The sequence below is a fragment of the Amphiura filiformis genome, chromosome 19 (genome assembly GCF_039555335.1).
Source record: "Amphiura filiformis chromosome 19, Afil_fr2py, whole genome shotgun sequence".
Classification (NCBI taxonomy): Eukaryota; Metazoa; Echinodermata; class Ophiuroidea; order Amphilepidida; family Amphiuridae; genus Amphiura; species Amphiura filiformis.
In genome coordinates, this window is record NC_092646.1 from 44,992,620 (window position 1) to 45,005,679 (window position 13,060).

At 34.6% G+C, this 13,060-nt stretch overlaps 1 protein-coding gene across 1 annotated transcript in view; it reads right to left on the reverse strand.

Annotated features, from left to right (window-relative positions):
* The window catches only part of LOC140141355 (neuronal acetylcholine receptor subunit alpha-10-like), a 310,042-nt gene extending 297,649 nt beyond the window's left edge, over nt 1–12,393 (reverse strand). Inside the window, 1 exon segment of the mRNA XM_072163189.1 lies at nt 11,384–12,393. Within this exon segment, the coding sequence (XP_072019290.1) occupies nt 11,384–11,603 (220 nt within the window). The 5' untranslated portion in view covers nt 11,604–12,393.
* Nucleotides 12,394–13,060: the final 667 nt, after the last annotated feature.

Sequence of the window (13,060 nt, forward strand, 5' to 3'; positions counted from 1 at the left end):
GATGCTTCAGTTAAACAAATCTTTCGATATCAAATGGTTTGCAGAAATTTGAGGGATATGAGCATAATAATCAATCATTCTTGGGTTCGATTTAATTTGGCTTACGTCCATGGGTTAAATGTGTGCATAAAACATAGCCTTTGATAATGGGATTAATTAATTCTCTTCCGGAATATGTTGATAAGTTGTGAAAAACAACGTCTTAAATGCGTTATATTGGGGCTTACCCGCTTGTGAAAATGTGCACGAACATGCGTAAAATATAGTAAAACAATAACTGTGAGCCATAATTATGATTACTAACAAATACAAAAATTTTATCACTTCCAAGTAGATATTGAATTCCCTATGTCATTGGAATCATACGCGTCCTTTAATCCAGGTTTAATCAGGACTATAAACTACCTTATGCCTGTATTTTAGGAACTGGCAATGCCATTGGTCCAGACACTGGCTCACATTCATTCATATCAATCTGGGCCAAGTACAATCATGTAAATACCCGCATCTTGTCTTGTATTGTTAAAAAATTATCTAACACGACGCCATGATAAAAATTATGCATTTTTTTCTCCTGTATTTAGGAAAGCAATATCTCCGCATTCATAATTAACTACAAGTGCAATATTGTCGAAATTAATCAAACTTTTTGCCGATTAAATCGTGATAAAAATGATGAAAAACTGATGCATATTATCCCAAAAGATAACATTTTGTTGGATATGAAAGTATTGGGTATAGTGGTTGGTGCCTGCAGGTACATCTAGACGCAGACGACATGTTTTTACGTCCAATTTGTAAGGGTGATTCCAAGTGAAATACATACACCCTTGTTAAAGATATGGCCTTAATCTTCCACATAGGGAGTGTGAATTTCAAATGAGGTTACCTGAATGGGTGGCTCCATTTGAGATCTACAACCCCTGTGTGGAAGATTAAGGTCATGTCTTTCATGGAGGGTGTATGGATTTCAACTGGAATAGCCCAAATCAGCAGCAATGCATTATATCAGGATGACTGGGACAGGTTCTGAAAACAAACCTGGAAACAAGGATCAGTAAAATAACGTTTGCAAAATTCATTGCAAAGGTTCTAAAGTGGAAGCTTTCTCAAATATTCAAATATGCGCTTGTAGGAAAAATTATGAATAAGGTCGATCAATGGTAAGCTAGTTCTCCTATTACACAGGGGACTCGGTATGTATGAGGTGGATTTCCACTTGAGTTGTAAAATGCAAGCAGTGCACTTGTAGAATCAGGTTGAGAATATGGAGAAAACGCCCGATATATGTATGCAAGTATCATAATATCGTTATGGTAAACATTGGTTATTCTGTTCTCTGGAGTACAGCATCCCGTATTGAAAGTGCGGTGTCTACCATAGAGAACAATGTCGGATATTCTTGCATGTTTCCAAGCATGGATGCTGTACAAATACCATAACTATAATTAAATATGATGTTAAAAACAAATGTGTTTTTTGTAGGTAGCCTGAAAATCAAAATGCGAAATGCGGTTTTGTTATGTTTACTATTTTTTTTTTCCATTTTGGATCAATGGTGAAATAACATGAATAATGTCAACAAATCGCAAATATTTCATGTCAAATCAGTGCAGAGTAGTAGGTCAGATATAGGAAAATTATTGAATGGATTTTAATATTGCTTCTAAAGCAAAATGTACGATAAAAAGATCCTTTGAAAAAGATGTCGTCGTTCATTTTTTGCTTGGAAATGTTATTTTGTCTGGATTTCTCAACAAAAAAATGTGGTAAAATTGCTCCAAAACGAAATCGCACGGCCTGTCTTTTTAGCCTGATATAATATAAAAAATATATACATAGATTGCCTGGAAATGTGATATAGTAGGTTTAAATATTTGGAATGTCAATAAAGGATACAGAAGAAGTCAAAAAGGTTGATTTTCCAATTCCTCGATATAGGCCTATTAACAAAAACTGTTTCATATATAAAACGTAATAATCACTCCCTGCAGTACATTTTATATCAAAACCATTGTCTTCATCGTTGTCATCATCATCGTCATCAAACACCATCAGTAACAACAACACCAAAACCAGCTAAAAATACCACTACCATCACCGAGCACCATAGCTCACCACATCTCACCTTCTGTAAGAGCCCAATACGTAACAAAAGCTCTCTTACAACCGTCTCCTCCTCCACCCTCACCACCATTACCATTACCATTAACACCATCACCATTTTATCATCTCACAACATTGTCGTGCAAATTTAACATTCTCACTCGGATACATACACTAAATGTTTTTCCCAAGATTGATTAGTCTTTGCTTGATGTTAAAATCATATAACACTCGCAGGTAAACGTTATTTTTTCGCCGAGGCTATATAGAGCAAAAACGTGGTGACATACTACATGACTTGTATACGATAGGTGATCTCAAAATATAATGGGCTATTCTATTCAAAATCCACAGTAACCCTGTGAAAGATGTTAGAATATCTTCCACAGAAGGAGTGTGAATTTCAAATGGAATAAACACTATATAGCAACTCCATTAATTTCATACAACCTCGGACAAAGATTTAACTGGAATCTTCCATAGAGGGAGGGCCAGAATCAAAAAGTGTTGGGTATGGTGTTCATTCCATTTGAAATTCATACTCCCCTGTTGAATATAAACTATTTCTAACACCTTCCACTGGGGTATGTGCTTTAAATGGAATAGCCCAATGTTAAATTTCAATCGCCCTTCTCCTTTTCTTTTGATACTTACAGCATACTGGTAGCATTGAAAATGAATATGCATACACACATATTGTTACACATTCAAATATGAACAGTACATTTTGCAATAATTAGCCTGCCTGCATGTAAAATCATATCTAAGGTATATTTCAATGTTCACATAATATTATTTCTTGTGATTCACAAATTCATGGGAATATTAAGCATATATTAATTATTATTAAATTCAATGAATGTTTTGAAAACATGCAGATGAAACTAAACCACATGTTCTTTTAACATTAAAAATAATGCAAATTAGTTTTTGGGAATTCCCCGTCAGTTTTTTGTTATGAACGATACACTGAATAAGTAATACCGAAAGCCACTTTAATTCATTAAGCATTAATTAAGATTAATATTGCAATCCTATATCAGATTAAATTACCCTTCTCAACAACAACCCTACATTTCATCTTTAACCAACCATAAGGCAAGCCAATTTTTAAACATGATTTCCTCCCATTACCAACACTATAATATTTTAATGAATTCCACATTTTTTCAAGCCCAATATTTACGTTAAATTATGCGCGCTACCCGTGAAATACGACTATTTCATGGCGAGAAAAAGAAATGTGACTTTATGTAAACGGTTTTGCCGTTAGGTATTTTTATCGAGTTAGAAGAGTACGGTTTGAAGAGGGTTGCGCTTTCACGTACAACCGAGCACGTTTGCGTGTGAATACTGTGATAGCCCTAGTCTGTATACCTCACCCATGCTTAAAACAATTCCAATGGTGTCTAATTATTAATCTGAAAACACAAAACCCCTGCTTTCTTGTTTTCTCAGGCAGGCAGTTGGTAGGTACTTGTCAGTATGGATCTTACTTTGTATTTTAATAATGTTACGCAAGTAGGATACCCCCATGAAACTAGTTTCAATTTTTCTTTACAAAGGTTAACTTAACTCCTTGCTTGTGAATCATAATCATGTTGATATAAATCGAACACAGGCTATCCTTTTGAAATAGCAAATTATAAAGTCGTGTATAGAATTCTAAACATGTATTTTTATGATATGTAGACACATCTTCTGTTTTGTTTTTCAGTAGTGCTATGCTAGAGGGGTAAAGTCCCTAAAAAGAATTTACGATTCAGCAGATCGAGGATAGCAGAGGCGGCGACAAAATGACACGGGATGTAATTACGTATAGTTGCCGTTAAGGTAGTTGAATTCTGGGCATATCGCGGTCCCTATAGAGTCATGATCGTCGTTGGTGATGGCATATTTAATATAGAAAATGGTTTTATGTATGATTGAAATTGCTTTGGATATAATCGTAAAATAGAGCTTATTACTGCTGGAACGACATCATAAAATTAGACGATAAGACAAATGATGGGTATGTGACTGTGAATACTAAAGGAAGACAAATTACACTGAGTTATGTTTTTGTTATTTATATAGCGGCAACATTTAAATGAGAAATCTACCAGGAAAAAACGCAATTTTGTTTTCACTTTTTCTTTAAAGAGTATCAACTCTTAATTAACATAATCATGAACGGGCCACTGTTAAAATTACTCTCTAACTCAAGAATAATAATAATGATAATAATATAAGTGATAAAAAAATCTCGCGAGAAAATAAAGCCCTTCAAAAGAGATCTGATATTCAAGATGGCGGCGAATGTATAAATAGTGCTATAACCAGGATGTCACCCAGAATTATTTGTATGTAGAAGCCACAATTTAAAAAATTTATCTATTTCCGAGATAGTAATAATAATATAAATGTTTAAAAAATCTCGCGAGAAAATAAAGCCCTTCAAAAGAGATCTGATATTCACGATGCTATAACCAGGATGTCACCCATAATTATTTGTATGAAGCCATAATTTAACAATTTGATCTATTTCTGGGATAGTTGTTTTTGCTCAAATTATTATATCAACTATATAGCATAGGACGTGATATACATATACCTAAATACATATTTACTTAACGTTTATTAAACATAGGTTATCCAGTAGATTTCCAACAGGTGTTACACATAGGCCTATTTATTAACATAAATTATGTATGTTGGGATTTTCCGGTATTAATAATTACTTTATTACGTTAGCATAAAAATGACACCCAAACAAACAGGTGTATACACACAAACAAATAAACATTCACATGTGTCTTATCAATATCTGGAAACCAATGGGTACCTATCATTTTGATGCAGTCTGTACGCATACTGCACATTTATAAACACTCAAATAATACTTCTGAATAGCCTCTGTGGCGGCTGGGATTTGATAACGAAATCATTTTCTTTTTACCCAGGGAGTTAATTGTTCACTCAACTTGTCTCAAGTGTTTACCATTGTTTTCAATTATATTAATAGTTGTATAAGCTTGAAATGTCTATCTCAAAACCGGACTTGAGCAAACGTCATTGAATCAGGTCCCATCAGGACCCAAGTGTATTTCCGTACGGAATGATCATGTTACCAAACAAGCGCACTAAAATATACAGGCAGCCATCATATATTATTATAATAACTGTTTACAGCACGCCACATAGCCACACATACCAAGCATTACCGAAATCACATACATTATAGCATAATTGAATTATGGATAATAATATCAACAGATAAAATAGAAAAATATTCCAAATGTCAATTCAAATGACACCCTTTAAGAAAAACATAAAGCACTATTTGGATCATGCATTTAACGATTGTATATCCTACTTTACACTCCGCTCATATGTTACTATTAATCTCAATTTTTTATCGTTCTGTTTGTTTGTAGTACTTGAGCGCCTGATGATATTACACTTAAAGTGCACCACATAACACACTTAATGAAACGCTAGACTGTGGAGTTAATCAATTAAGAAATCCCGTGCACGGTACTTGTGTTTCTCTACGCCAGACAAATCACTGCGATTTACAATCCGCCAAATAACTCTAATATCGCGTGAAAACTACCACATATCTTATCAAGTCCCATTACTAGGCTTTTTATTTTAGATGTACATCAGTTCTAAGAATCAGGTAGATATAATTCTTCGTCATTATAATTTGTAAAGGATATCCACCATTGTGTATATGCAGACATTTACGCAAGCACACGTTTGGTACTGTTCATAACTGAACACATTTGAAACATTTGAGAAAATTTCCTCAACAATTTAAGGAGTTTTTACACAAATTAAAACAAATTATAAGAATGTTTGTAATTTATCTTAACCATTACTTTGGAAAATTAGTTGCTAATTTGCTATGATACACAAAACTACCCGAAAATGTCAAAATCTATATCTGCAGTCTGCCAGACGATTTTCGCGCCTAAATGGTAAAGGAACCACGCGAATCTAAAACCCAATGTATGCTTACGCTTCTGTAGCTGACAATTAGGGAGCTAGTTATCATCCTTAATGCTTTACCCGCTGATCACGTGTGCTGTCCACAAATTGCCAAAAATAGCAGCATTGTCAAAATGTTACATTTTCGTATTTTTGATCACCATATTTGAATTTAATTTGATAGAACACCTGAATGAGCACAAATACGATTGGTATTGGTGGCTTGTGCCAGGTTCTTGAGGCTGACATCTTAAAAGGAACACCTGGTTGGCGTAACGATGTATGAAAGCATGCATTACCATCCAGCAAAATGAAATCTCAGGGCTCCGTGTTGACCTTTCATCACATTCGGTCAATGCGTCAGTGTCGCTGTGCAGGACTGAAAACTGAGCGATGGTAGGGTATGTGTACATTAGATCAAAATTGGATTCATAATAAATTCATCATATCAGTCAAAAATAAATGCGTTACATAGCCACTCTTTTGTTGTTGTAGAGTGTAAGCTATAATTTCTGTTTGATTACTCTGGTAGCTGGGAGAAGAACATGTGAACAAATTATTTGGTGCATGAACAAGTCACTTGATATCGATTTTGACAAGGATATTTAGGGCAATACACTACAATATTGATTAAAGAAAAATACAATTGAGCAATGTAGCAAGGTTCGTTAAGTCTACCCTCAAGTAACGCGGTATTGGGAATTAAATAACATGACTGCCTTTGACCAATGTGCTATGGTTGTTGAAGTACTATAATGAGCTATAAGCTTCAGTTTCTTTTCTTCTTCCCCGCCGTCTTAATCATGCTAATATTCATACCAACCCGTCTCCATCTGCCTCTTCATCGTCACGATCTTCATCTTCATCTACAACTTCATCTCCATCTCCATCTCCATTTTCATCTCCATCTCCATCTTCACCTCCATGTTCGTTTCCATCTTCATCTTGATTTTCAGTCGTCTTCAAGCTTCTTAATCTCCATAAGTCTTCATCTCCATCTTCATCACCATTTTCATCTGCATCTTCCTCTTCATCTTCATCATCTCCATCTTCGTTTCCATCTTGATCTTGATTTTTTAGTCTTCTTCAAGTTTCTTAATCTACATCTAAGTCTTCATCTCCATCTGCATTTCCATATCTACCCTGGGGGCACTCAACTTTGGAGGTGACGCGTATGTAGGGCTGTTAAGACCCCCTTTTTCAGCATCGCTGTCACCCAAAGACCCCATATTTTTTTACGAACACATACTCTGTCACCCGAAGACCCCTTATTTTTCCAATTGATCTGTCACCCAAAGACCCTTACAAGTATAATTTGAACAGCAATTTTCATCTATCACTAATTTTCTTACTTATTTTGAAAAAACAATGAAATTTGAAGCCATTTAGAACTAGAAATTCGATTTTCGAGGTTTTTGTGGCGCTTTTTCGGCTCTCACCCAAAGATTCCATTTTAAAAAAAGGTCATGTTCTCACCCAATGACCCCATATTTTTTACATTTTACTCTCACCGAATGCCAAAAATCCTGCTCTCACCCAATGACCCCATATTTTTTTACATTTTGCTCTCACCGAATGCCCCTTAGTGCGAAGGTGCCAGCCCTACACCTATATCCATTTCATATTGAAGTGCCCCCCGGATATCTACATATTCATATTCATCATCATCATTTTCGTCTTCTTCCAGTTCATCATCATCTTCATCATCCTATAAAAGACATGACCTTCATCTTCCACGCAGATATGAGGTATGTCAATCCGACCAGGTGTTTACTTCGTGGCTCTTAGATCACATGGGACTCGATTAAAATGAAATAACATGAAATGAAATTTAGCTGTGACACAGTAGAAGGGAACTCTATCATCAAGGCTCACTTCGGCAACAGAATTTGGACACTGTACTACACTGCAGAAGTAATCAACCTAAAAATTTAATACTGATCATGGCGATGGAAGTGAGGAGCCAAATTCAGCACCCATGTCTACAGATAACACTGCCGCGGGAATCACTAATCATGCTATGCCCTATAGCTACACGACTTGTTCAACTTCAAGTTCTATCAACGAATTAGGTAGGCCTAGTAGGCCTAGGGTCTATTTCAGGATGTGATTTAGGCCTAGCTTAGAACTATAATTTAGGCTATAACAGACAATCAGGCATTAAGTATTGGCTGTAGCATATAGCCTAGATGTAGGTCGATCATAGGCCTAGCCTAGTCTAATTCACGTCATGAAATAAAGACCCTAGAACCTAGGCCTAAGCCTACCTCTTTGATAGAACTTGAAGTAAACACAGCGCCAGTGTTTAAGGTCTAAACACGAAAATGTAAACACGTTTCTAAATATTCAAATTCTAAACATGTGCAGTATCTGAATTATTATACATGTTTATCAGTTAAATAGACAAGAACGTGTTTAGATTTCATGTTTAGGCCCTAAACATTATTTTTACAGCGCCTTACTCACATTTCAGTCAGGCGATGATTATAAAGCAGCTGTAGACATGACTGGTTGGTGGCTCTATGCTATATGCATGTATTGATAGGACAAACCGACAAAATGTAACGAAGCCATAACAAATACGTATAATAGCTTCAGAACTATTAATTGTATAGGCCTACATAATATTTTAATATAGAAAGAAACGTGGTTTGTAAGCACATTTTGATACCCCATTCGTTCAATGTTGTTCAATATTAACGACACATTAGTATTTTAAAAGAAAAAATCGGTGTTTAAAAGTTCCGGTTAAATGTATTGATTTGAATTTGGTGCGAAGATAAAATGGCGGATTTTGCGTGTCACAATGATTGCGTTTCATGTTTCATTAACCACTGTAAGTGCAACCACTGTAACAACCGCACTACCGCGACTGTAAGTGTAACTTTTGAAATTCGTAGGGTTGTTTCTTTCTTTAAGTACGAAAGTGTATCAAAATGCGCATACATAAACCCCTTTCTGTCTGTGTTAAGGGGGTACTACACCCCTGGCCAATTTTGTGCCTATTTGTGCATGTTTCTCAAAAATTATAGCACATTGGGGACAAGTAAGATATGTATATTATAGGGGCAAGAACTACAACTACTGCCCTAAAAATTCAGCAACTCAAGGCAAGTAGTTATTGATTTATTGATCAAATATTGGTTTTCCCTCATTTTTGACTGTAACTCCACAACTGTTGTCTGTGCTGAAATAAAATTTTCAGTGCAATAGTTGTAGTACTTGCCCCTATAATATACATATCTAATATCACCAATGTGCTATAATTTTTGAGCAAAATGCAAAAATAGGCACAAAATTGGGCAGGGGTGTAGTACCCCTTAAATTAAAATATTGTGAATACGATTAATAGTTCTAAATCTACAGGCGTATTTGTAACGGTTGTGTTACTTTTTGTGAAGTCATTATTTATGTACTTTCACCAATGAATATGAATATGGTATATAAATGATCAATTGATAGAAAAATAGACAGCCCGAGGACTTGTATCAAGTCTAAGCAGATACTGTATTTTTACCTGGGAGATGACAGGTGTCCTATTTCAAAGTTTTCATAAACACCCTTCATTTGATTTACCGTCTGTACGCTGTGTATTTTTAAAATATTTAATTTTAATTTTTAACATAATCATGATAACAATGCAAAATTAATAAAACTTTTTTTTCTGAAAAAGTAGGCTCTTTGTAAGGGTCATTTGTCGAATTGATAATATCATTATTATTATTAAAAGTAATAGTAATAAAGTCTTATTCAGATTCCCTTTTACAAATTAAGCGTACTGCTAGCCGTCCAGCGCGTATTATTTGCACAAGGTCCAATGCACACGCTTGACGTCTCACGCGTATACGCGATGGTTAAGCTGTCAAATGAAATCTGAATAAGACTTTAATAATAATAATAATAATTATAATAATAATAATAATAATACTAATAATAATAATAATAATAATAATAATAATAATAATAATAATAATAATAATACTATACTATACTACTACTACTACTACTACTAATAATAATGATAATAATAATAACAATAACACTAATAATAATATTTATAAGTACTTGTAATGTTAAGGTCTAAAAGCACTTGATATGAAAAAGAACAACAATAACGTATGAAGACAATTCACTTCTATAACAAAATGTTTAACATAAGGTAGAACATTAAGAAACATCAAGATCTTCTTACAGAGAATTTGAGAGAAACAACGCATCGTAAAGTGACAGGTCCTCAATTAAAAAACCGAGGAAAGGAAAATCTATGTGGTGTGAAACCTGTAGGACCAATAGGCGTAATCTATATTCTAACATTGAACAACTCCTCTTGTAGTAGTAACAAAATGATGACAGTACTTAAAATAACAGTACTGTCATCATTTCGGATTAGAAATACTTCCTTTACCACTTGATCACAGCTTATTTTGCATACACGTAAGAGTACATGTCATTCCGTTAATTAAATATCTTAAGTGCATGTTTAAGCGTGTGATATGTCTCATTAGAACACGTAGTCGTCATATTTATCATATTAAAGTTATCGATTGACACTGAATAATTTCGAATGAACACGTGGTTACAATACCTCCTATTTAAAGTATGTCATCCATGCACTCTTGTATTAATTAAACCTGTCGAATATAATATCCACAGGGATCCAGTGTTGTAGCGTATTACAGTCTGTGAATGATACTATCAAAATTTGTCACAAAAATGTCTGTTACATTTTGGATAATGGAAAGCTAGTTAATTTGAAATTGTGAGATGAGCTTTCTGCGTTGACATAATATTTTTTAGTATTCTCACTGGATATATTCTGGCTTTAAGGTTGCAAAATTGTTATTATACAAGTGCTGCATTCTGTTAACAATTACAATCACTTCCGTGTGTTCTTATTGCATATTTGTTGTGGGGATGTATAGACACTAAATTGAAATTCATTGAATCGCTGTTTTATAAAACTGAAATATCAACTTTAAACAAGCAATGTAGGTCAGTAGTCGAGAAGCAAAATAATGTGTGTTTGTATCTTTGTTGGTTTGAAATGTTTTGACTGTTTTTGTTTAATGCAAATATTAAGCAGACATACCTTGCCGTTAGCAAGATAGAAAATATGAATATCTTATTACCATTTGAATGTTATTACAAACATGATTTAAAACATTATATTAGGAAACATTATGGTTCTTAGATTGCATACGATGTGACATGATAATATCAAACATATATTGAATAACAATGTTTGTTATATTCCACTTTGAAATTACCATTACAAGTGCGTTATCTTATGTTTTTTCTCTCTTACCAAAATCGCAATCAGCACAGGATACTGTCCTACTGGTGGTAATTGTCGCACTGCATTCCGCACAGATGGGGTCGTCAGGAAACTGGTCACAGATTGAACAGGACAAACACTTCCCTTGAACCTTGTTCCAGATTTCACCTTTTGGACACTGTAGTGCCATAGTGGTCCATCCAACACTTACTAAGAGAGACAAAAGTAGCTTCATTCGTATGATTCCCATGGTGTTAAGTACCAGTCAAACAAAACGATGCTCAATATCAGCTGGTGTATATATATATACATATATATATACATGTATATTATCAAGATGCAACGTTGCGAATCATTGTATAAAACAATAAGGCTATATAATACCAGGGACGATATCTGCTTGTCTATATATCCATGTAATATAATTTGTAGTAGCACAAATAAAGAGGCCAAAACTTAAGTGAAAATATCAGGTTGAGCACGGCACTCACTGAGCAGTCATTTCTCTACAGGATGCTGTATTGTGTAGATTCTGCTGATGATGAGACTGATGTGACGTTACACACTTAAACATCTACCGGTATGCCACTATTTTAAACATCACGGTTATAAATATCATACTCAAACCGGCATCCTATCAACTTAAGTATGAAATTATCGATAGACTGCCAATACAATATAGGATAACAAAATCAAATGGAGGATATCGATAAAGACGATATTGGTAGTCCGCCTTGTCGTTATTATGCAAATAGACTGGCAGTCCCATCCAATCGATTGCGCTCCACACTAAGCATAACGCCAAGCTACCCAGAGCGCACTACAGAGGTATACACGTCTATTCGTAGTAGGTGTTTAATCGGCTTTGTACATATATCCACAACTGAGTCAGTGTTTACCCCCTTTTCTATAGTAATAGTAACTTGAAAACAAACCCCTCCGGACAATCTAACACTCCTCCCTATAACTGATTCAATGCATATAACAAACACGTATAATTCTAATACAATTTTCTTTCTCCCACCTGTGAAGGAATCTGTTTTCAGTACGTTGAGGAAGCCTGTGTGACTGCGCATGCGAGGTTCACTTAACGATATAACGCTAACTGTTCGCCTTGTTTTTTGACCCCCATCTGTCCCATCTTCAAATGTTGTGTAATACTTATATAACATAACTACTCATAGAACATGTTTACGTTGAAATACATTAAAACATACTGAGTTTACGAACCCTGCAGCAATAATGTCTGGAAAAACAAAATTCAAACTTGCAAAATTTTCACACACTGAAAAATGATACTTTGTATTTGATTTCTTTTGAACACATTTGAAAGCAACTGTATGCATTAAAATAAGTACAATTATTCCTTGTATACACATGATTGGGATATGGTTTTATTTACCTACTGTATGATACTAAAAAGGTATTGCAAGCCATAGCATAAAATGTTACCATATAAAATACGTGCCAAAAGTGTGTATCATACGAGCATGGTAATTGAATTGGGCTCAAGCTAAGGTTCACCTCCAATTGGTTTACTTATTGATGGTTCGTATGAGTTGGGAGCTTTTAATCCATTTAAATTCAGTAAAGCTTCCAGAACTTGCCCTGACGATTGGTGTCAAATCTGAAGAGTGTATCATGTATTTTGCTTTCTGTTATGGTTAGGAAATAGCAAGATTGGCAAAATGGTGTTGACTGTTTCAA